The 25,204-nt window shown below is 55.5% G+C and overlaps 1 protein-coding gene across 1 annotated transcript in view; it reads left to right on the forward strand.

The window, feature by feature from the left end:
- PKD1L1 (polycystin 1 like 1, transient receptor potential channel interacting) overlaps nucleotides 1–25,204 on the forward strand; it is a 119,265-nt gene that overhangs the window by 6,099 nt on the left and 87,962 nt on the right. The window contains exons 4-13 of the mRNA XM_073885040.1: nucleotides 3,012–3,136; nucleotides 7,988–8,076; nucleotides 11,522–11,636; nucleotides 12,177–12,388; nucleotides 13,083–13,381; nucleotides 19,399–19,572; nucleotides 21,290–21,409; nucleotides 21,871–22,039; nucleotides 22,474–22,713; nucleotides 24,096–24,228. Of these exons, the coding sequence (XP_073741141.1) occupies nucleotides 3,012–3,136; nucleotides 7,988–8,076; nucleotides 11,522–11,636; nucleotides 12,177–12,388; nucleotides 13,083–13,381; nucleotides 19,399–19,572; nucleotides 21,290–21,409; nucleotides 21,871–22,039; nucleotides 22,474–22,713; nucleotides 24,096–24,228 (1,676 nt within the window). The remainder of the gene's footprint in view (nucleotides 1–3,011; nucleotides 3,137–7,987; nucleotides 8,077–11,521; nucleotides 11,637–12,176; nucleotides 12,389–13,082; nucleotides 13,382–19,398; nucleotides 19,573–21,289; nucleotides 21,410–21,870; nucleotides 22,040–22,473; nucleotides 22,714–24,095; nucleotides 24,229–25,204) is intronic.

Below are 25,204 nucleotides of genomic sequence, written 5' to 3' on the forward strand. Positions count from 1 at the left end.
GGGGGGGGGGGGGGGGGGGGGGGGGGGGGGGGGGGCAGAGGGAGCGGCAGACTCCCCCGCGGAGCAGGGAGCCCGATGCGGGACTCCATCCCAGGACCCTGGGATCATGACCTGAGCCGAAGCTAGATGCTTCACCGACTGAGCCCCCAGGCGCTTGAGAGGCTGTTTGAAGTCACCGTTTGAGACCAGGCCCCACACTTGGAAAACACTGTCAAAAAACCGTAGAAAGAACTTGCCATCCGTGGGCAGCCAATTGCGTCCTTCGTTCGTTTAGGCACAAAGTACAGATATGGATGGAAGGGGGGCACAGGCTGTCTGTGAATAAAACTGTTACTGAATGCAGCACCCTTCGTTTGTTCCCACCCCGTTAGGTGCGTCCGGGCCGCCTGCTTCGGGCCGTCCCACGGCGCCGCGCCCCGGAGAGCCTCTGATGGAGTGCCAATCGGTAAGGGCCTGGGAAGGGGTGCTGGGGCCAGAGCCGCTGACTGGGGATCCTTGTGCGGGGACCCCAGCGAAGGCCGCAGCCCTGAGTCCACTCCAGCCCGCACCTCCGGGGAGGGGCCGTCCTAGCCCCATTTCCGGTGAGGCAGTATGGAATAGAAGACACTAGGCTGCTTGCCCGAGCTTGCCAGTCAGGGATGCTTTGGGCTTCAGAACTCCTGTCTGGACCCAGACCCTTCCTTACCCACCTCTCCTGGGATCTCCAACCTCAAGGGCATCAGACTCACTGGGGGGCTCATTGAAACCAGATTATGGGGCTTGCCCCAGACATTCTGCCTCCGGGGTTCTGGGAGGGGGCTGCTGCTGGTCCAGGGGCTGCACCGTGAGAACCACTGAGTCTGTGGGGGGACCCAGTGGAGCCACGTGATGGGGGTGCCCAGGTTGGGGGGGGGTGGGATGCTTCATGGCCACAGTGCTGGGGTTTCCCCCGTGCTAACACAGGACAATATTTCCATTATTAATCTTCCAAAATAAAAATCTTAAATGGTTGCTTGAAACTAAATTTCCAGTGTTACTTTAGGTCAAAGGAATATTTGAGTTCTCCACTTGGGCCATGCCCTTGGCAGACGTGAGGACCTTTAAATACCAGCAGGGTGGATGTACATGGTGTGTGTGTGTTGGCAGGAGCAGTGTTCTGGCATCCGGACTGAACCCATCACGAAACTAACCCTCGTGATTCTTATGTGTAGATCGTGGGGAATGGATTTTTTATTTATTTATTTATATAACAGAGACAGTGAGAGAGGGAACACAAGCAAGGGGAGAGGGAGAGGGAGAAGCAGGCTTCCCGCTGAGCAGGGAGCCCGATGCGAGGCTCGATCCCAGGACCCTGGGATCATGACCTGAGCTGAAGGCAGACGCTTAACAACTGAGCCACCCAGGCCCCCCTCACTCAGCGAATTTTTAAAGAAGCCTCAGGAATATGGCTATAGGTTAATTTGGGTCGCCTTTATTAGCCTGAGGTACGAATCCACTGGAGTCTTGATAGTAATAGTGGTGTTGACTCAAAATATTTAAATTGGACTGGATGTCATCCTGGAAGGCCGGGGAGGTTGAAGGCCAGTGTTACTGCCTGGGCAGTGCTGGGAACGGCGCTGGGGGTGGTGGGCTCTGGTGGCAAGGTGTCAGCACCCACGGCTTGGCTTCCTGCCTCCAGTGGTGATGCGGCTGATGTTAGCCAGGGGCTGGGTGTTGGAGGAGCCCAGAGGGAAGCCAACCCAGAGCACCCCCTCCTTTCCACCTGACATCCCGGTCCTGCTCTGGGGACCTGCTCTGGGGGCTGCGTGTCTCCAGATAAAGGGTCCCAGGCTCTGCGATGGGCCAGGGCTCCGTAGAAATACTTCCTTTAGCTTTTGATTGTGGACGTTTCCAAGCATCTGCAGGACTAGAGAAAAATGGTCTCGCAAACACCCTTGAACCTGGCATCAACTTCAGTGGTTTTAAGCCGTGTGCAATTCTTGGGTTAAAAATCAAAATTCCAGGGTGCCTGGCTGGCTCCGTCGGTGGAGCGTGTGACTCTTGATCTCGGGGTCACGAGTTTGAGCCCTGTGTTGGGCGTAGAGATGGCTTAAAAAAGAAGTTTCACCGAGTGAGTGGGAAGATCTAATTGGCTTTGTTAAGCAATTCATGACTCTGGCAACATCCCATCTAGCAAGAGAAGATATGCTCTCAGGAATAGTGCAAAATGGGAGATTTTTATAGGAAGGATGGTGTGACAAGGAAATTATTAGCAAAAGACAAGCGAGGATTGTTCCAGGCAAGGTGACCTTCCCTTAGGGGAAGGGCAGGGGGTCTTGTTAGGTGGATTACCTCATCTTCCTTTGGGGAGTGGAGGGGGCCACGTGACACCACTGATGCTGACCCGGAAATTCCTGACTGACTGTTAAGACGGCTTTTGGGGGAGGCTAGAGGTGCAGTTAGGTTACATATGAAGCCCTGGTTTGCTGACTTGGCCTGAGTGGTTCCATTTGTGGCCTGTGACCTTCTTTCTAACGCTCCATGTGCTCCCGGCAGGTGGATCCTGGCCTGGATGGACCCAGGAGCTGGGCAGTGCACATCCAGAACCCTCCCGTGGGAGCATCCTGGCTCTTAAACTTTGGGGCGTCTTACTGGTCTTCATGTTGGCCCAGCAAATCCCCGCCTGGTCTTTGGGACTGTGGCTCCCTCCGTTTTGTGACCATTTCCCTGATTTGGAAGCCTTGAGCCCTGGAGGAGAGAGGGACAGCCCTCTGGGTGCGGTCGTGAGCGTGGGCTCTGGCGTGGGAGCTCCCTGACCTTGCCTGACGTTGGCTTACCTCTGAGACACTGTATTAGTGAGTTAGAAACAGAAGAGGCACCACACGTGGACACGGCCCCCACTCAGAGGCAGATCCCACAGGCACCCGACTCCATGACCCACGGGAAGGCAGGTGGCATTAACCCGAGTGTGACTTCTGCTCACGGCATGCAGGATGCGCCCTCTCCTGCCTGCACATTGCGGTCTTAAGACCTGGTTTTTCCTTTTTCTCTAGAGGTCTGCGCTAATCCCGCACCTTTTAGGAGCACTGAGAAGGTGAGCCGTCCTCCGGGTCCACTGACACGTGGGAAAGAAGACGCAGGACTGGAGCATCCACCCCCGCTGGTGTCCTGGGACGAGGTATTCCTGAGAGCCAGCCACCTCCGTACGTGGGGACCTCGGGCTTTGCTTCCAGAAACCGCATGTGTGTCCCCTTACTAAGGCTGGACTAGCTGGATGTAGGAGCAAATGCATCTGTGCATGGCCATTGGAACGGCTGCCGGAGGTGGGGCGGTGGAGGGCGGCACAGGCGGTCTCCCGGGTGTGAGGCAGTGTCTGAGCACGCTGTGGTGGGTGAATAGTGCGCGGTGGCCCAGAACAGAGCTGCCCGTGCGTGCGTGACCCTCTTCTGCTAAGGACAAGCTCAGACTGTGAGTGGATGGCGCAGTCAGCCCAGATCGTGCGTTTCTTGTCCTGACGTGAAGGGGCCAGTTGGCAGAGATTATCCTGCAGCTCAGCTTCCAGTGCTCCTAGTGGGGGCCCCCAATGCTCCTCACATGGGGCCCGCAGTGCTCCTGGTGGGGGTTCCCAGTACTTGTCATGAGGATCTCCAGTATTTCCCATTGGGGGGGGTCCCCAGTACTCATCATGGGTGTCCTCAGTATTGCCCACAGGGTTCCCCAGTACTGGTCATGGGGCCCGCAGTCGTGCACACAGTACCTCTAAGGGCATTTGTGTCTGAAAATTAACCGTATCTCAGTCCACCCCGTTTCCGTTGGGAACTCTTCCAGGCTTACCTGCCACTTTGGGAAAGTTCAAAGGGGGGTTTTCACCTGCCTGTGCCTTTGGGGTTTCCGCGGTTGTCTTTGAGCCTGAGCTCACCCGCGCCCGCACGAGCCCTCAGGGCCCTGCTCCCTGGAGCCCCAGCTTCAAGTGGTGACCACAGGGAGCTGCATACCAGGGCCCTGGGCGGGTTTGATGATGAGGCCTTTTTGTAGCATCGCTTCATGCAAACTTGAGACTCTGTATCAGCTTGTAAAATGCTTCTGCTCCCTGGGAAGAACGGATAGGTCTTTCTAACTTCAGGAGGTTATGTCGGGTGTCTCCTCTTGGTGGGGTCGATTACACCCCAATTAGGTAACAGTCACATGCCATATCGGGATTTAGAAGAAATACAGATTTGGTCATCCAGAGGACCAAACTATATTTCTCATATGGATGTGGTCTTTGTCCATGGCTTCGGGCTCCCTGCTCCCCAGACCCTTGGACTCCTGGGTAGCAAAGGGCCAGAGGGTGTTTTGTGTTATGTTAATGCAGACTTTAGGCCCCTCCCCAGGGCTGGGAGGGCTGGTTGCCAGGGGAACCAGCCCTGTGAATCTTGGGTTGAAACTCCCAGTCCCACCCCCAGCTCCCACCTCTGACTCCCTAAAAACCCCTGAGGACGGGATCACAGAGCTTCCAGGTTGGTGAGCACGTGGAGACTGGGGACAGTGGGCCCTCCCGGGGCCTGGGAGCCCCATGCCCCCCCCTTCCTTTTCCATTTGGCTGTAGATTCGCATCCTTTATTGTATCCTTTACTGGTAAACACGACCAGTGGTTTCCCTGAGTTCTGTGAGCTGCTCTAGCGAATGAAAAGAACCTAAGGAGGAGGGTGTTGGAACCTGCCATCTGTAAGCAGGTAAAGCAGAGATGACAGCCTGGGCCTCCTGGCTGGCGCCTGAATGTGTCGGGGGCAGCGTCGGGGACCGAGCCCATCACCTGTGGGGTCTGACGCTGTCTCGGGTAGAAGGTGCCAGAAGTGAGTTGAATTCTTACTGGTATCTGAGAATCGCTTGGTGTTGTGGGGGGACCCCACCCCCCACTCTGGAATTGGGTCTGGGAACCGTAAAAGATCATAGTTTGTAGGTTAAATGTTACATAAAAAGTTGATGAGCGTATTTGATTTTCTAGAACAAACACAAATGAGTCAATACAGTTTCTTACCCCAAGTGCATGTTATGGGCAGTTAAGGTTATAAAACCCACTTCTGTAGTTCACGTGGCAGATCGGGCATGATTTTTGGTAAATACATCTTGAGTTTAGAATGACAAGACTGGACGCACTGGGTGGATGAGCCGGGTCCTCACCCCATCCTGACTCCTGGCAAATCCTGGGTTTTTCAGGAGGGGAAGGCATACACCCTGTCTCCTTGTCTTCAGGACAGAACAGTAAGGGCTAGCTTAGCACTTTCTGTTCTCAGGATGTCTTGTTCTTCTAAAAACTGCTTCCCGTTAAAGCTTGGGGCCCCCTGATTGGAATTATGTTTTCATTAATGCCAAATAAAATATTTGGGGCTTTTAGTAACATTTGTATGATGGTCAGTCCTGCCTCCCACAGCCTCAGGGGGCCTGTGACTCAGGTGTGGGGGGGTCCTCGGGGTCGTGGGAGGAGGGTGGCCCATTGGCCTTCCCAGTGTGGTACCATCTTGCTTGCCAGCCCTACCAGCCCAGAGGCATCCCCACCTGGTTATCTGTTGTTCCTTCAATTTGTCAAGTTTACCATTAGCACAACTGTTTCAACACAACTCTATTCCTGCTCAGAGCACCCTTCCTGTCCCGGGGAGAACACAGCATGTAAGTTACTGCTGAGGCGTTCACTTTGGAGAGAGGTGCACAGTTGGGCCTTCTCGTGTGAACTGTGGTGGGATGCCACCCTGCGGACCACCAGAAGGTTCCTAGACATCTCAAGCCTTTCAAAGGCAAACAGTGTTTAAAGTTGCACTTGCTGATTTATTTTGTGCTCTGTGGGCATAATTTGATGGGTGCTGTAAATAGAAAATGGGTATAAATGCAGCATTGAACCTCGTAGGGATTCTTTTACACCTTTGTATCTCCCTAGATACGTTTTTCTGAGGTCCTCCTTGGGAACTCTTGAACAACCTGGGCCCTTCCCTGGAGAGCTGTCCTGTGGTGGTTTTCCCCAATAGAAAGCCTGAGTCTCAGCATATGCACTGCACACTCCCCCCTCCCCAAATTCCACCTTCTCAACAGCTGGAGGTTTTCTCCCTCTGGGGAGCAGAGCATCTGGCCTGCACTCAGAGCAGGTAGAGGGCGCGTGTGGACAGTTCCGTGGGATGGGTCCCCGGTTATTGGCTAAAACCACTTGTGCTAAAAATCATGTCAAGCTCTAGTTGAAGCTTGGGCCCTCAGTCCAAGGATGGGGGGGCACTGCTCGGGGGGCTGGGGGCTCTGTGAGTGTGGGACACGAGGTGGCAAGCCCCGAAAGCTCTAACGGCCCCTCCCCGCTCCCCTGGCTCCTCCCCGCTGTTTGGCTCAGGAATTGTGGATTTTTGTCTCGGGAAGCCGCTCCTGTGGGGCCTGGGGAGGCCAGTGACAGCATCACAGCCTGGTCCCCTCCAGGCGCCCCGCCTGCACCCTCCCAAGCCCTTGGCCTCGTCCCTCCGCTCTTCCTCCTGCTCTGTCCTGCTTCCGCCCCAGCAGCCCGTCCCGCCCGCCCTCGCTTCTGCTCCTCCGGTGTCCCAGCCCAGGCCCTCCTCCCCACCTGCTAGACCACCCCCCTGGTGTGGCCCCCCTCATCGGGGCCAGTCTTCTGCACGGGCTTCCCAGGGCCGCCGGGACAAATCTCCACAAACTGGGTGGCTTCCCGCAACAGAAATGTGTTCTGTCTCATCGGTTTTCTGGGGCCGAAGTCAGGGTGTTGGCAGGGTCACGGCCCCAGAGAGGCTGGGTGGGGAGGGTTGTGCCTTTTCCAAATTCTGGTGCGGCTGGCATTGTCTCTGGTGAATGAGCCCCAGGGATGAGGCTCTGGGGCGATTTTCGGGAGTCAGCCCAGTGGCTACAGGAGGTAGGGATTTCTTGGGGGCCAACATAGATCCATACGCAGCTCGAGCTGGGAGTTCGAATCTCTGAGCTTACTCTTTCTCTCCCTGCTTTGTCCAGCGTGGTTAGGAGTAGCCAGCCACTCTCGTTATACAGACGGTCCTGGACTTAATGATGGCTCATCTTAGGATTTTTCGACCTTATGGTGTTATGAAAACAGTAGAAACCATACTTGGAATTTTGAATGGGATCTCTTCCCGGGCGGGCGACGTGCGGTACATCCTCTCTGGGATGCTGGGTGGCTCCCCAGCAGGTGCCCGGTCCCAAGGGTCAACAACCAATGCCCTGACAACCCTCTGCTCCCACAGAGCCGCTCTTTTCCTCGCCTTCAGTACAGCATTCAGTCAGTTACAGGAGTCAACCGCTTATTATAAAATAAGCTTTGTATTCTAGGACTTTGCCCAATGTAGGCTCATGAAGTGTTCTGAGCACATTGAAGGCGGGCCAGGCTAAGCTCTGATGTTCAGGAGGTTGGGTGTGTCAAATGCATTTTCCACTTAACAGTATTTTTAACTTACGATGGGTTCATCTGGATGCAGCCCCACCGTAAATCAAGGAGATCTGTGCTGGTTAGTTTGACACAAATGTCCTACAGCGCCCTGCCTCTTGTAAGGATTCCATCAGGGGTACCCAGTGGTGCTGCCTTACCCATATCAGCCCTGGAAACAGAGCCCCTCGGGTCTCTAGGGCCGACGCAGTGTCTAAATTGAGAGCCAATTCAGAATATTTCCCTTGGGATTCTTGTCTCCCACATCCTATTTCAATATGGCGGCCAGGCCATGGGTCAGATTATGCCACTCGGGTGCCCACACCCCTGTCTCATTCAGAAGGACATGCAGAGTCCCAGGTTTGAAGACCCCATCGGACGTCCTCGCCTCCCCCGGGAACCCCTACCCTCCTGGTGTCCACAGCTCTCCTGCTCTCCAGCTGGCTCCCCATGACCCCGAGACCATGGGCTCTGGGAGGACAGAGGGCTAGCCTGCTTTGTTCTCTGCCTGTTCGCTACAGCCCAGCAGGTCCGGCTGCTGTCCTTGAGTGAAATAGTGTTACTTTCCCAAATTCACTGGGTTCTTATAAGCAGCTCTCAAGTTACTACTCTTTGTCCCCCTCCCAGAACGTTTTGAAAACAACCAGCAGAGCAGTGTTAAGTGTTGTCAGCAAGAGGACGTGGGCTGCTTCGGATTGGGGTGACCGTGCCGACAGGTATGTCTGCGAGCCCTAGTGGAGATCTGCTCTGCACAGGCACACAGGCGTGCAAGGACCTGCCCAGGCCAGGGTGAGCTCTGGAGCGCCGTCTGGGGTGTGGGGGGTTGCAGAGTGCACAGAACACCGATCTTGGTGGAAGGAAGAATGGGTGACTAGTCTTCTTGCGGGTGTGACACGGGTAAACTTGAAAACAGTGGCATCAGAGGGAGCCTGAGCCCGGGGCGCTAAGTGGAACAAGCCAGTCACGGAAGGATGGATATTGCAGGATTCCATGTGCATGAGGCCCCTGGAGCAGCCAAGTTCCTAGAGACGGAGGATGGGTCGTGGGTGCCAGGGTGGAGGGCGGGGACCGAGGACCCGGTGTTCAGTGGGTGCAGGGTGGAGGGTCCGCAGGATGTTTAGGATGAAAAATCCTTGGGGTATGTTTCACAACACCAGGAAGGTACCAAGCACTGATGAAGTGTACATTTCAAAATGAGAAGGACAGTCGATTTTATGTTATTATTTTTTTTGCCACAGTAAGAAAGTAGCACTGGGCCATCAAAAATTGGAAGTAAGCATACTTCTAAAAACACGTGGCCTGCTCTTGGATTCTGCCTCACGGTAGTCCTGAAATCTATGGTTTCACTCACCCTAATGAAAATTAAACATTGACGCATACAGAAAACAGACGTGATCTTTCCTAAAGGAAACACCGGGTGCCCAGATACAGACATTTCTTTGTCCTTCCTGGTGATTAGCACATTTCCACCATGTTCGCTGCTGCCAGCCCCCCCGCCCGCCGCCCCGGGTGGCCTACCCGCCAGGCTGCTGTAACAGCCGTGTTCCCCAGGTCTCCCCATGGACCTCAGTGCACCTGCTCTCCATTTATTTGCACCATTCCTCCTCCACCAAACGCCATCACTATTGAGGCCCACCCTAGAGGCAGGGTTTGGGTTAGAGCGGAGACTAATAAGATCTTGTCCTCCACTGGGGGACCCTAAATCCAGTGCAGGAGGGAAGCGTAACCCAAACAGCAAATAGGGCAATGTGGGACCCTCCGGACTCGACGGAGATGCACGGGGGGTGTCGGCTGTGTCCACGGGGTCGGGAAGGCCTGGGGCTGGGGACTGAGCTTGAGGAGTGAGCTGGAGGTCCATTAGGTGGAACCAGGGAAAGGAGTCATCCCAGCAAAGCGGGGCACGTGGCCCGTTTGGGGAAAGTGGGTAAATTGTAGGGACAGGTACTAGCCACCCCTGAGAGCAGTGCTGCTGGGACAAGCCGCTCTATTCCGGTGGGGGCTTTGCCTGGTGACAAAGGTTCCTTTCTGTGTCCTCTGTGCCCAGACGAGGCCCTGCACCCATGGCCTCTTCCTTCCGGGATCTGGCTGAAGGCGAGCTGGATGCACATCAACAGTAGCACCTCTTGATGGCCCTTGAAGCCTCTCTCAGGAGTGGCTGGTGTCCCTTGGGTGCGAGTATAAGCCCCCAGCAGGGCGGGGACCCGAGGCAGCCTACCCCACTGCTACTGGAGTGGGGGAGGCCAGGGAGGGCGGGCAGGGGAGGAGGTGTGGGCGTGCGAGAGGTTTCAGCTCTGCAGCTGCGGGCCCGCAGGCTTCCGCAGGGAGGCCAGGTTTATGTGTGACTCTGACTTGTCACGCACAGAGCGGATGCACATGGCCTTTTGTGTCCCTGCGTCGCCCCGCCGGGCCTTAGCCGCTGCCCTAACACTGCAGAGAGCAGATTGGAGGGGGCAGGTGGAGGCCCACCCTCACAGAGCACACACACGGCGGGGGACCCAGGCCTGGTCCAACTGGTGACTATGGGGACACGGCAGGTCAGCCACTGTGGGAAAACCCAGAAAAATAACACTGACGAGGGCCCCTGCTCCCCACACCTGTCCTTGTCCGGCTCCGCCAGCCCCTGTCACTGCTGGCTGCAGTCCTGGGGCGAGTGGGGCCTGCCAGGTGGTCTGTGAGCCGTGCCCCTGGGCGCGTGGCCCAGGGCTGTGGTGTCTGGAGTCCTCTGTGCCGACCATAGCCTTCCTCCCCTGGGAGGGACCGTCCGGGCATCTGCCTTGCAGGTGTGGTAGCTCCGGCCCATTCGGCTGGCTGTCCCCTTGCTGGTACAAGTCACTGGGCGGACTGATGCATCGTCTGGGGCCCTAGCTGAAGACTCACTCTTTCTGCAGTGAGGAACTTCGGGGTTCATTGTTGCGAGGCAATTTTGGAACTTAACCAGTGTGTAAGTACATGTGTTCTGCTAGAGAGAAACCCCCGGTTGGAATCCATGCCCTCATGCGCCACCAGGCTCTCAGCAGGCCGCGGGCATCCTTGGCCCTCCGCTGCACAAAGCGGGTGCTGGGCAGCTAGTCTCAGCCGCGCACGCATGGGGGAGGGGGCCTTCCTCCCAGAAAACTCTGGAAACAGGTCTGAGCAGAGCAGCACTCTGGGGAGGCGCTCCCTCTCTGTCTACGGGAGGCTGTGCGAGCTCAGCGGAGACCTGCGGGGTTTTAAGGAACATCAGTGCATTAACAGCTAACAGGGTATGGGAATGGGTAGGAAGCCAGCAGCCAGGACAAGCGGACTAGGAACTGTGTCGCGGGAGGACGGCTAGCTTGACTGGCTGCAGAGCCCCTGGATGGAGAGAACGGGTGACCCTGGTGTGCACAGGGAGGGCTCCCAGGACCTGTGGCGGTTGTGCTGTGATCTGAAGTCTGTGCCCCTTCCCCATTACCATGGCTGGAAGCTGGGCGCCCAGAGCCCAGATACTTCCTGCCCAGCGTTAGGACAGCCTGGGCCGGAGATGTTCAGCTTCACCGGCCCCAGGACAAGGACCCAGCCCTGTAGCAGAGGAGGGGGCGGCGTCCGTGTCTGAGTGCCCTGGCCCTGACCAGCCTCAGCACATCCCTCCTGTAGGGCCCACGGGTCAAGGTAAACGGGGTCCTGTAACATGGGACACGAAGGAGACCCTCTTAAGAGGTCCTCGTCCTTGCTGGCTGTGGTCATGCCCCTTGCATCCCATTCCCAGTACCTTGGAGGGCACCAGACTCGGTGAGCTGCCGCCATGCACGGGAGCAGCCCTGAGTCACAGGTGAATCCTGCAGAGGCCTGGCTCTGCCTCAGGGGACAGCTCCCTGTGACCCGAGCCCAGGCAGCCACCCCTGGATGGCAGAGCACGTTAGGACAGTGACTGCCCTTCGGGTGAGCCATCTGAGGCAGGGTCCCAGCTGGGGACAGATGTTAGTAAATGGCTTTAAATATGCTTCTCCTCAGTGACACTCCTTTCCAGAACACTGGCGCAGCCTTTGTGCGTTCAGCTTCTACCTGCAGACACCCCGGTGTCACCCCGGCCACCGATGAGCAGGTGTGGGTCACAGAGAGCCCTCCCGTGGTCTCATGGCCACATGAGTGAGCAAAGCACAGCCAGCCTTCCTGTCTCTGCCTTTTCCCCTTCGTATCTAGAAACTCCCGGGGACCTTCCGTGACAATGGCGAGCTTCTGGGGCAGCAGTGGCCCCTGTGGCCGACAGATGTGTGCGGCTGGGAAAGCCAGTGGTGACTTCTGTGGTCTTCTCCAGGTGGGTGTGTCTGCCTGACGTGGGGGAACATCTCCAGTAAGCTGCTGGTGGGTCAGGCGGCCCTGGGGCTTGGGGGTGAGCCGTATTTCCAGCTGCTAGTCCTTTGGACGCTGCTCAGCCGGTTTGAAAGTGTAATATGAATTGGATCCTCACTAACAGAAAATGTGCACCGCATTTTTGATGTCTGCAAGAGCATCCCCGCTCAGCCGTCCCCTTTGATTTGTAGCTGACCCCTATAAAGGAGCTCATTTGTGGTCACTTTGCCGGGAGCGGCGTGAACTCGGGACAACGATGGCTCCCCAGGCTCCCGGTGGTTGCCGCCAGTGTGCCCTTGGTCACTGTGCTGGCGGGTGCGAACCCTCTCCTGCACCCCGTCTGCAATGCACGGGGCCACCCTGAGCTAACCCACCTGGATGAGGGAGCCCGCAGCCTCACGGGGACCCTTTATTCTCCAGCTTCCTGACCGTGCAGAGACCAGGCTGACTGACGGCAGCCTAGACCCCGTCACAACCCCTTACTCATTCACCTCTTAAATTCCAGTGCACCTGTCCCGCAGTGGGCTCCCGCAGCGTGAGCACGCAGATCCCCTCCTGCCCCCCGGGACGGCAGCGCTCTGCAGAGGACGTGGCCCCGGTGCAGCTTCCAGGGACCGAGGTCACAGCGGCCACCGTTACGATGGGGGCCCCCATCTGGGTGGCTGCGTCCGTTCAGACCCACACTCCAACCGCACCTTTTCCCACCTTACCGGGAAGGTAGGGTGAGGGTGGCGGGGAGGCCTGCGTCCTCCCTAGACCCCGATTCTGGAGGCACGCCCTGTGAGCTGGCAACTTCACTGTCTCCCTGTTCACCTAGTGGTGGTTGCATTTGTGGCCAGTTCAGCCCCAGCGCCCTGGACCACACAGCTGGCCACTGTTTTCCCCACAAGAGCCCATGTTACTGGGTGGGCTTTGTATTTTGGATCGGGCACACGCCCATCCAGACTGGAGCTGTGAATGATTGCGTGTTCCTAGTAGACAGGCAGGGCACTCGCAGCAGGAAGGGCCGCCGGTGGAAAGGCTGGTGCCCAGCCCACGTTGGGCGTTTTCACAGAACTATCAGGTAGTGACTTTCAGGGAGCATACCTTGTAGGGCCCTTACTTCAGCGATGAGGGAGAGCATTTGCATCATGGCTGGGATTGTTGTAGCCGGAGCAGGGGCTCTCAGATTGTAGGTGCCCTCAGCGTCCCCTCGGGCTTGCGGGCCCACGCGGGGCTTCTGACTCCACGTACCTTGCATTTCTCACCAGTGCCCGCTGATGCTGGCACCACTGGGCCCGGGACCCCACTTTGGGAGCCAGGGAAAGTAAGCCCTGCCATCAGGTTCCACAAAGCTTGCTCCCCTCCGGTCTCCGTCCTTCCCGGTAGGACTGTTGTGTTCTCTGAAGCTGTCCCTCCTCTCTCCCCACAGCTCCCTCGGCCACAATGGCTCAGCATCCTGGCCTTGTCCCAAGCAGCTCTGTCTCCTCGCTCAGTGTCACCCTGGAGCCATCTCCGTGCAAGTTCCTGCTGACACAGTGGATCCCGCCGTCCATGGCTTCCCAGACGCGGACGCTCAGGCGCCTCCGAGTCTGGGCTTCCAGGTCCAGGTGGCTTCCCAAGCAGCTCTGTGTCTGGTGATGGATTTCGGGGACAGCTCTGGGGTTCAAGTGGCGATCCGCAATGTGACCGGAGGAATGGCGGTCACCGCCTACCACCAGTTCAGGAAAGGTAGGGTGCTCCGTGTCAGGATGTGAACCCAGGCAGGGAGTGCAGGTATGGCAAGACCCCAGAGATGGCGCTGGCCACACTGGGGCCGAAAGGAGCCCCCCCCCCTCCTGGCCCCCCCCGGCCCCCCCCCCCCCCCCCCGCCCCGTGCCTGCCGTGTTCTGGTGACGAAGGCCCAGGAGCCTGCACTCTGCCTGCTCCCATACACTGTTCCTCACTGAATCCCGCCATCGGCCCTGTTCTCCATTTGGAGGAGCATGGGAAGGCCAGAAGGGGCAGGGATTTGTCCTGAGGTCACACACCTAGTGAGCCACGTGACCCCCTCCACAGGGAAAGCTCTGAGCTTTGGTGTGAATCGCTGACACTGGGTACACACACACACACACACACAACGTTGCACGCTTAATCTTCTGCACTAAATTGTCAAACACTTTGCATTTAGACAAAGTCACAAAAACCATTTTTCTCCAGACGTCTTGGTGCTGGAACCAGTCTTCATGGAGAAGCCCCCAGCGCTGACGTTGCGGGGTGGGAGCGGGTGAATTCCAACCTTGTCCTGCTCACCGGCATCCTGTCACTGTTTGCTCTCTTTATTTTTTTAAATCATTTTTTGAATATGGTACGTTCTCGAAGTTCAAACCCCCACCTATAGGGAGGCATGTAGTCATGGGTGCCTCCTCTCAGGCGACACTGCTCCTCTGTCTCTGAGATGTCTCATGCGTGTGCAGTACAACTATGATCTTTCTGTCTGGAACACAGACACGTGCACCACGCGGAGCCCCGCTCCCTGTCGCTCACGTGCTCGCTCATGTGCTCGTCGGCATCCAGAGCTCTTCCCACACGTGCCTTGTGGGTGCAGAGGGGTCCAGTAGTGCAGTACCCCAAATCTGTCTCATCATTCTTTCATGGGTAGACCTTGAGATTGTTTCCTAATCTTTCAATATTGCACATAACGTGCAGCCACTAAACGCATGTATGTGCTATTTCATAGAAAAGGGAAATTATTGCCTCAAATGTTAGGTACATTTGTGATTTGCTGGTTGTTGCTAAATTGCTCCCAAGAAGGGTTGGCTGGCTTATAGTCCCCGGAGCAGTGTAGACATCAGTGTAAAAGGTGAAAACGTATCTTTCTGCGGTTTTAATTTGCCTCTTACTAGGCTCAATCCTGCGAAAGTGCCAACATTTGCCATATTTTACCAAGAAGAAGAATACTTTCGTGGTTCAACCTGATATGCTGTTTGTATGAGCACTTTTAGTAATTATGATAATTAGTCCTTTTCATCAGATATAAGCTGCAATGAATGTTTTTCTCATTTGTCATTTGTGTTTGGGCTTTGCTTATAGCTTTTTTTCCTTTCATGCAGCAATTTTAATTTTTAAGTATACTTTCTCTTTTCTGATATGGTTTCTGGGTTTTATGTCATAGAGAGAAATCCCTTCCTTAATCCAAGTTTGCAAAATAATTCTATCGTGGTATCTTGCAGTGTTTGTATGATTCTGTTCCACACAGTTGAATATTTAGTACGTTGGAGTGTGCATTCTGATGACGAGTCTGAGGGGGCAGATTGCATTTTATTTTTCTCTGAATGGCCACCCCTGGGTGCTGCTGGCCCTGCCCCCGGGGATCTGGAGAGCGCCAGCCTCCACTGGCCACCCCCAGCCTCTGCCAGCCACCCCCCAGCCCTCCCTCCCCACCCCTGCTTGTGGGTTGGGTTCTGCTGTCCATGCAGCTGGGCTCCCCTTCATTACTCATCCTTTCTAAAATTATTTTGGTTATTTTCACTTGTCCATTTTTCCACGTGGACTTTAGACTCCCACTGGTTCATGTAAAAACATCTTATTGGCATTTTTATTCGAATAACGTTAAATTCATGAATTGATTTCTGCAGACTATTTATGCTCAAGAATCTCTCTTCTCATGAAAATACCTTTCTCTGTCCAAGTGTTCCTTGGGTCTCTGGAAGCATTTAAAGGTGTCTTCATATGGAAAGTGCACATTTCTCAGAGGACGTTTTATTTTTCGTGCTGGGGTGTATGAGATCTTTTCTTTCATTTTCTTTTCGAGGGAGTTGTCATTGGATGTAGAAGAGTTGCTGGTATTAACTATTAATTTTGTACCGCTCTATCGCTCTGAATTATCACATTGTGCGTAGTTACCATGAAGCTTACTCCTTAGTGTTTGTCAGTTATATGAACGGTATTTACAGACGGGTAGACGCCATCCCTGCAGCTCCAAGCTGACACCTGTCCTGCCCTTGTCTCACTCAGCTTGGCTGCTCCTTCCAGAACAAGGTGGCTGAGGACAGATGACAGGGGCGTCTTTGTCTCAAGATGCTTTCGGTGTTGCCCATTAAACTTGGTACCAGATTGGGGGCTGATAGAGCTTCTCGAATGTTGAGGAGCTTCTCATCTTGGGCCCAAGTCCTTCTGATCGAGGCCCAGAAAAAATAAAAATAAAAAAAAATAAATAAATAAATAAAGGAGCTTCTCATCTTTCCTCCTTTATCAGGACTTTTTTAAATTTTTTTTTAATTTTAAATTCTAGTTAGTTAGCATACAGTGTAATATTACTGCAGGTGTACAATATAGCAATTCAGCACTTGCCTACATCACCCGGTGCTCACCACGACAGGTGCGCTCCTTCCTCCCCATCACCTCTCTCCCCATCCCCCACCCAGCTCCCCTCTGGTCACCAGCAGTGTGTTCTCGAGAGTCAAGAGTCTGTTTCTTGGTTTGTCTCTCTCTCTCTCTTTTTTTTTTCCCTTTGCTTGTTTGTTTTGTTTCTTAAATTCCACATATGAGTGAAATCATCTGGTATTTGTCTTTCTCTGACTGATTATTTTGCTCAGCATTACACTTTCTTGCTCCATCCACATCATTGCAAATGGCGAGATTTTATTCTTTTTGATGGCTAATATGCCATTGTGTATGTATAACCACATCTTCTTTATCCATGCATCAGTCGATGGACATTTGGGCTTTTCCCATAGTTTGGCTATTGTTGATAATGCTGCTATAAATATCGGGGTGCATGTGTCACTTTGAATCAGTATTTTTGTATCCTTTGGGTAAATACCTCTCAGTGCAATTGCTGGATCGTGTAGTTCTATTTTTAATTTTTTGAGGCAACTCCATACTGTTGTCCAGAGTGGCTGCACCAGGTTGCATTCCCACCAACAGTGTAAGAGGGGTCCTATCAAGGACTTTTTAATTTTTAAAATTTTTAAATTTTAAATTTTTAAAAGACTTTATTTACTTTAGACACACAGAGGGAGCAAATGAGCAGGGGGAGGGCAGAGGGAGAGGGAGAATCTGAATTGGACTCCGTGCTGAGTGTGGAGCCCAATGTGGGGCTTGATCCCAGGGCCCTGAGACCACGACCTGAGCCAAAATCAAGAGTTGTATACTCAGGGGTCCTGGGCGGCTCATTCAGTTGAGCGTCTTCCTTCGGGTCAGGTCATGATCTCAGGGTCCTGGGATGGAGCCCCGCATCGGGCTCCCTGCTCAGTGGGGAGCCTGCTTCTCCCTCTCCCTGTGCCCCTGCCCGCTCATGCTCACTCTCTCTCTCTCTCAAATAAATAAATCTTAAAAAATAAAGGAACCAGTCTTTGAATTTCATTGACTACGTTCGTCCCCTAAGTTTATTAATTTCTGCTTTTATCTTTACTGCCTACTTCCTGCTCTTATACAATGCTTTTGTTCTAGATTTCCATTTTGAGTTGGATGCCTACATTATTATTTATTATTCAAGTTTTAAAATTGCCACCTGTCGTATGGCCTTTCTCGTGTTCTGGCTTCATTATTAATTCATGGTTCCAGCCCATTATGATGAGTGGATGTTTTCTCCCATTTTGCTTAAAAAAAAAAATGCCAAGGTTGTCTTTGTGACTTAAAATGTGGTCAGTGTTAGGAATGAAACCATGACAGCTGGTGGGTTGTGGGGCTGCCATAGCCCCATGCCCCTCGACAGAGCGGGCGTGCTGGCTCCCAGCATCTTCATGTCCCCAGCACCCGCACTTACCCTCCGTCTGGTCCTTGTGATCACATCCCTGCCGGGAATGCGTGTGTGTGTGTGCATGTGTGTGAGCGTGTGAGAAGGAGGAAGGGGGCCTGGCCTGAGGCAGGATTCGGGGTGTCCTCCCCCCCGGCAGCACCCTGTCTCAGCAGATAGCCCAGCACCTGTCTGGCCCACACCCCTGTGATGGCTGGATCCTAGAGTAAGGGTATATTTAGTTTTAAAGAAACCACCCAATTGTCCCCCAAAGCAGCTGCGCCATTTTTTTTAAGTTTATGCATTTATTTATTTACGTCATCTCCGCCCCCAACGTGGGGGTCTGACTCACGACCCCGAGATCCAGAGTCGCACGCTCCTCTGACTGAGCCGGCCAGGCGCCCCACAGCTGGGCCGTTCTGCAAACCCACCAGCAGTGAGCGAGCACTCCTGGGACCCCACATGCTGGCCAGCAGTGGGTGTCATCGGGGCTGATCCTGACCGTCCTCGAGGGGTGTGGTTCCCGCATGCACGGCCTTGACGCGGGACGCGGAGCGTCTTGTCACGTGCTACTCTGTCTCACTGTCTCCTTGGGTGACGCGTCTCCGTCCGGAGCTCCTCCGTCCACTTTTTAAATCAGGCCGTCTGTTTGCTTATTTGTTGAGTGTTGAGAGTCCTTTGTATGTTTTGGATAGCAGCCTTTATCAGATGCATGTTTTGGAATAGATGTGTTAGGAAGACTCATGGAATAAAATTCCCACTTCTTCCATATTCGAGGTTGTTATATGTGAATGACAACTTGCTGGCTCTTCCGTCCATGGTCACACATTCTTTTCTCGAGGAACGGAGGTGTTTCTCTGCTCCAGTCTGGCCTGAGTGGGGTTTTTGGACCGACATCATCCGTATCTAATGTCAGGATAAAGTACAGATTCTCTGGCCGCAGACATACAGACTCAGAAATGCAGGGGCTGGATCTTAGTCCTCCATGCTTTGGGGAGCCAGCCGCATGACCCTCCACACTTGCCGTGCTATGGGGGCCTCTACGCTCAGCTTCCTGTTTCCTCTGTCTGGATGACTTGATGTTTGGCTCAAAGTCATTGTTTATATTTGCGGTCCCGTAACTTTGTGGAAACACGTCTCGGTGCTGGCCATTCCAGGTCAACGCTCTCTGGTACATGGTGTGCCTTTCCCATATGTAAGTATGCTTTGTTTTCCTTCATTTCAGGAAAGATTTTTGTTTAAGATTTTATTTATTTGAGAGAGAGAGACAGCATGAGTGGGGGGTGGGGGCGGAGGGAGAAGGAGATGCAGGCTTCTGGGACCCTGGGATCATGACCTGAGCCAAAGGCAGATGTTTAACCAACTGAGCCACCCAGGCATCCCCAGGAAAGATTTTTTTTTTTAAAAATTATGTCTTTAAAATCTGTGCTGGCATTTCAGCCTTCTTTATGGAAGACGGGCCATGCACGTGCTAGGTCCCTTTGCTTCCCGAATCCTTTCTGCTCTTTTCGTCTTGCTTACCGTTCTCGCCTTCCCTCCAGATCCCTCCTGTCCAGCTCTCTGGTTTCTGTTTCCCGCCTGCCAGCCGGCTCCGCCCCACGCCTCGTGGCCCACCCCTCCCTTCACAGAAGGCCAGTGCGTGTGCGTGTGCGTGTGTGTTTGTGGTCGTCACAACCGCTGCGTTCTTTTGCCTCGCTGCGGGGTGGCCGGTGTCTGTTTGCATCCTCGTGAATATGTTCGACTGCGTCGTTCTCGGGTCCCAGGGCAATGTGAGAATGCAGCACCCTCGGTTAACGCAAATTATTAAGACGTTCATGACTGCGGAGCATGAAAGCACACGCCGAGCCCTGTCGTGTGTCACGTGCCCTGCACGGGTCCCCTGCCACAAGGCAGCCCCTCCTGCAAGAGAAAGCCACCTGTGCTGGGTCCGTGCCCAGAGCACTCACCCCTCATTGCCCTTGCGCGGATGTTCAGTGTTGCACGTGCTTTTCATAGCTCATCATGTGGCTGCTCTTGTGTCTCTTCCCAGAAGGCGTCTATGTGCTGAAGGCACATATCTACAACGAGTTTTGTGGAACTGAAAAGGAGCTTGGGCCTTACTTTGTGGAGATTGGCCCTGCGACCGTGTCTGTGTTCATGAATTCCAGCAGCATCCACAGGGACGAGCTTCTTGTCTTTGCTGACTCCAGGACAGGTCAGAAGGGTAAGAGACACGAGTGGGTTCTGAAGCCCAGGCCCGCCTCTGCTGGGGGTACATCCAGGTCCAACTGCTTCTCCGCTCAGACACGCCTTCAGCCTTTACCCCGCCTTGTCCAGGATGCACTGATTGCACAGTACTGTGCTCTGAGGCGCACGTGAAGATGAAGTCCTACAGGTCCTGGTCTCAGGATTTACGGTCTACGAAAGGCATCGAGGTCTGTGTCGGAAACACAGGGCCTTGACGTGGTGCTGCCTCTCAGGGCGTGGCCAGGGCCTGGGACATGTCAGGAGGGAGGGTGTGTCACCGCAGGATAAGGCAGTTCTAGGGTAGGCGGTGGATCCATCATGGGCCTTGGGGAGGGGTCCAGCGGGTGTGGGGAGAGCATGTGGGGCTGACAGCTGGGCAGGAACTCCAAGCACAGAGATTTGGCCCCACGGGCGCTGGGGATGGATGAGTGCTCACGGGGGGCCAGGCGCTCTGCTTGCACTTCGCTCCCATCAGGCCCGACAGCCACCGGCGAGGGACTCCCCATCCACTCAATATTGTAGGGGAGGCACTGGGCTCGGGGGCCGGCGGGGTGGGAACGGAGAACCCCAGCCAAGTGTCAGCAACATGTGGAAGGAAGGGTCATGGGCACCCGTCGAAGACAATCCCAGAGTGCTCAGCCTGAGTGGATGGAGGGATGGGTTACGTTTCCCAGAAACGGGGAAAAGGGGAAGCCAGTGGGTGTGTGTCCAGATGTGCTCACTCACCTGGAGGTCTTTGTAACTTGTTCTCCACACTGACTGTACAGTTTCCATGCAGTTAGCCTTGTGAGAGCCTCTCTACCCAAGAAATTAGAACACACATGTGGGGGCGGGGGATTAGCCTGTCCCTGGTTGTTCTGTGTCAGGAGTTAGAATCGGAGGGTCCGGCACAGATGCGTGCGAAACGAGGTGTTCCCGTGCAGATCCCTATGTGTGCTTCCTCCTGCGGCCTGATACCGCATTCCCGCCAGAATGAAGCTTCAGGTATTGCTCATGGGATGGTGTCACTCTCAGTCATGGGGTATTTATTCTTCAGAAATTCTAAAGCACAGATGAATGAAACACCCACTCTGCGTGATCATTGTTATAAATGAGCATTTTCCCCCTCTAAAGGGAAAACCTACACAGGACAACAGTCTTTGAAAGAAAAGACCCACCTCCTTTCCTCATATAGACACATGGATTGTTCTGAGTCTTCCCAGACATGCCAGTCCTCCTCTGGGTCCTGGCAGATTGTTTGGTAGTTGCCCTCCTGGTGCACACAATGCGCGCGTGCGCGCACACACACACACATGTTCTATATGTGTGGCACCTTGCATTGTGTGTCTGAGGGGTTACCAGCCCAAGGCTCGCCCCGGGGCCCCTTTGGGAACCTCATGCAGTAAACAGCCCTTAGCATGCCCTTCAGGGAGATCCTTCTAAGACAAGGCCAGCAGCAAAGGGATGAACACGCTCACTCCATGCAGGGCAGGTCTCAGGAGTAGAAAACACTTAAAATGTCAGAGACATTCTGGATAAGGCTCATGTTCTGCAGGTCTGTCTGACTTCAAGTCTCGCGCATCAGAACTTGGAGCTCGCAGGAATTCAGAGAGGGAAAGTAAAAGATGGAAAATACTGATCACCTACGGCGTGAGACAAAGGAATGGACTTTAAGGCCCTTACATGTGTTTCATTTTGTTTTGTCGTCCGTTCAGGCACTGTTGTCTCACATCGATTTCCAGCTGGTCCCTTGGGTAACGTGGCCTTCACTTCTCAGAGCCGAGCAGGGGGCAGCCAGGCTTGGCGCCGCGTCACGGTCGGGTATCACATGCAGCGTACGTCTTCACTCTGATTGCAGGCTTGCTAGGGTCCGTCGAGGTCACAAGGGCCCTGGAAAGCACCGGATGCTGTGATTAGCTCCGCTGAGATTTGCATTTGTCCTTGAACCAGCTCGGTGTTGACCCGCAGTTCATTCTAGTGCTTTCTAGAAACCACATGCGTCGAGGCTTCGACCTGAAGGTGTGGGGTGGGTCACGGTGCAGAATCCTCTGCATGCCTCCGGCCCTGTCCTGTGCTCTTTCGAGGAGAACTCACAGGGATGATTGCTCTCATTTTGTGAGCTATGGTGTGGCCTCTGATCTGGGGCCAGAATCGCCCAGCGGGTTCCCACTGCAGCCCTCCATGTGGGCTGGGGACCCTCCCTCCGGCCGTACTGTGTGGGAGGTGAGGATGCTGGCGTCCCAGCACGGCCCCCGCCCTCCGCGCCAAAGCTTCTGTGTCTCTCCCACTCTCACAGCCGTCTCTGTCTACACAAATGGAACCGTGTTTGCCACCGACGCCTACATCACTTTTCTGGCTGTTACCGAGGAAATGACCCCCCTGGAGTTCGTGTGGTTGTTTGGAGAAGGTCCCCCGGTGAAGACAATGTCCAGGAGCATTAATAAAAGACTCAGCGTCCCCCAGTGGTGAGGAAATGGGAGTCATTTGGCCTTAGCTCGTCTGCAGATTCCCCAGCTGCCGCTCGAGTGATTTCGGAGCGCTCCTGTGAACGGGAGGGATGCACATGGAAGGTTCAAGGATGACGAAGTCCCTCCCACTTGAACTAGGGGCGGGCGTGGGGCTTTGGAACTGGCTTCAGATCCCCCCTCCTCCACCTAAGTCAGTCCCCATCCAAGCGAGGGTCACAGGGTGACCCTGCCGCTCTGCAGGCGGCTGCGTAATGACAAGGGGGCGGTCCGGCGTCTCTGCCACCTCTCCCCAGAGTGAGGAGCCATGAGGGCTGGGGGGTCCCTGCAGATGAACTGTCTCGTCCCCCCCCTTCTCCCTTCGGGCTGCTCTCTCCTCTGACCTGCTCTTGTCTCCCAACCGCCCTCCCGCCCCCTCGGCGGTCGCACCGCAGGTACCGCGTGACGGTGCAGGCTGCCAGTGGGCTGGGCAGCGTGGCCTCGGAGCCCCGCCGCATCCGGACGCAGCGGAGAATCGTCGCCAACCGGCTCGTGTCCCCCTCCTCGGCTCTGCTGAACGCCAGCGTGACCTTTGAGTGCAGACTCAACTTTGGCACCGACGTCACTTTCCTATGGGACTTCGGGGACGGCACCGTGGGCCCCGGGGACAGCTCTGCTAGTCACACCTACAGCAGGTGAGCGGCTCAGGCCAGGCACGGCCCTGCGGGGGGCGGCCGGAACGGCCTTTGCGGGGTGTGAGCTCCGGTTCTCCTCCGCCGACCTAGCAGTCCACGCAGTTGGCAGATACTGAAGAGAGACAGATAAACGGACGCTTTGAGCACCAGGACACGTGGACAGGGCTGTGGGACACAGGGTGGAGGGCAGACAGAGGTAGAAGGTGCTCGGAAGGACTGCCAAAGGCTCACTGTCCGCCTGAGGAGCTTGGGCCGTGTCCTTTCATCCGGCATTTACTGAGCACCTGCTGTTTACCTAGAATCAAGCATTATGGAGATCCAAGCACAGCTGGGCCTGCCTGGGGGAGGCAGGCATGCCCACGGGAAGCCACCGGGGCAAACGTCAGGATCGCCACTGTCAAGGTCAGGAGGGTGACAAAGGGCAGGCCAGCCAGGTCCGAGCCTGAGTCTCCTCCCTGGCTGGAGGTGAGCCCTAGCCTTGGGCACCTGGTTGCCGAGGCTGTGGAGACCTCTGGATGGAGCTGAGCCTCAGGCTAGCGTGGTGCCATTCTTGCTGCTGTAATGGACTAGTAACATGTACAGAAGGGCCCAGAAGCGAGGCCCCCATGGCCAGCAGCAGCAGGGAAACGGCAGATGTGCCTCAGCGCAGGACTTCCTCGAGAGCCACTGTGGCCTCGCCACGTGCGAGGACATGCCCGAATGGCCCCGTCACTGGCTCTCAACTGTGCGCCTTCTCCATAGGAGGTGGGGGTTCACGTGAGGAAGGAGTTGAGTGATGGCGCCCAGGTAGGCTCCCTCAGGTGGGCACCTGGGCCCGGGACCTGGGAATGTGCTCTGTGGCTCAGGGATGGACATGCACCACTCTGCACCCCTGCCTCATCTCTGGAGTGTCCCAGGGCTCCCCAACCACCTGGACCCTGAGGGGACCCCACAGGCTGCGCTGTGGTCAGCGGGACTTGCCTTCCTTATGGACGCGCCGTGACAGCGGGTGGCGCTCTGGTCCTGAGCCTCAGGGAGCAGAGCAGGAAGATCATGCCCAGACTTCCCAGTTGAGGGGCCGGGGTGCCCATCACCCCATGGTGCACAGGGGGGCCAGGCCATGGCCGCCGGGAGGTGTCCCCAGTGGAATGATTGTTTCTCCGTCAGCAGGTGACATTGGCCTGGGAGCTGGGCATCTGGCTTGCCCTGCACTGGGCGGGCAGCCGGCGTATTAACTGGGCAGCAGGTGGCCCCTGTGGACACCAACCTCATGACCCGGGTGTCCTCTGTTCTCACGGATGGGCCATCTGGCCAGCGAGTCCTCTAATGACACGGGTGGGGGAGGAGAGGCAGATGCCTGGCGGGCTGGGTGTCTTCATTCCTGTGCGCTGTGACCCTCGCAGGGAAGGACAGTTCACCGTCCAGGTTCTTGCCTTCAATGACGTCAGCACCACCTCCCTGAGAAAGCAACTGTTCATCGTGCGGGAGCCCTGCCAGCCACCCCCTGTGAAGAACATGGGGCCGGGGAAGGTGCAGGTAGGGCTGGGCCTGGGGGTCATCTCAGCGCTGGGAACGGGGGGGCTCCGGGGGCCGGGGTCCTGCTGCACTGGATGCGAGGGGGCGCCTCTCAGGGCTTCTGAGGGCCCTGGCGCCGAGGTGGAGGGCGGGCCTCATCCTGGCCTCCAAGGGGCCTTATTGGCCTCCGTCACTCTGGTGTTCTGTTCGGCCTGCTTTGAGGAAATGTTTAGAAATTGCTTGTGGAGGCTGGTCTGGGGGGCTCAGTTGGTTCAGTGTCTGCCTTCGGCTCAGGTCATGATCCTGGGGTTCTGGGATTGAGTCCCGCATCGGGCTCCCTGCTCCGTGGGGATCCTGCTTCTCCCTCTCCTTCTGCCTCTCCCCCTGCTCGTGCTCTCTCTCTCTCTCTCTCTCTCTCTCTCAAATAAATAAATTAAAAAAAAAATGGCTTGTGCAAAGCACTCAAGCATTTTCAGGAGAAAGGAATGTTTGGATTCATGTGATGTCAACTTCCAAAGACATGATCAGTCCCCTCCCAAGTGCCTACTATGGGTTAGGAAACAGAGGGTGGCTTTTTCCTTCTTTTGTTCCTTTGAGGCCTCTGGGTTAGAGCAGGTTTCCCTTTTTGGGGCAGAAGTGTCCGTGACACATGGGGATCAAAGCCGGGACTCAGCTGCATTTCCAGACTTCGTTCTGTGCCTTCCATCACCAGAGGCACGTGCTGGGCCTCTGACCGGGGTCTGCGGTCGGGCACCTCCCGCCCCAGATGAGGGTGGGGCTCGTGGGGCACACGGAAGAGCCCCCAGGGCAAGGCCCGGGTGGTTCCCGGCCATGTGGGTCCTGTGGGACAGTGACGGCCCCTTATGGGCAAGACCTAGGCCCCCGCTACGCCAGCACGCACCTGCACAGGCAGGGGGCTCTCCGGGTTGGGGAGACGGACAAAACATCAAGGGGGACCCCAGCATGGAGACTGGGAGCGGCCTGGACCCGGGGAGAG

This window comes from Callorhinus ursinus, unplaced genomic scaffold, assembly GCF_003265705.2.
Source record: "Callorhinus ursinus isolate GAN/ISIS: 27379988/994484 unplaced genomic scaffold, GSC_fseal_2.0 scaffold60, whole genome shotgun sequence".
Lineage (NCBI taxonomy): Eukaryota > Metazoa > Chordata > Mammalia > Carnivora > Otariidae > Callorhinus > Callorhinus ursinus.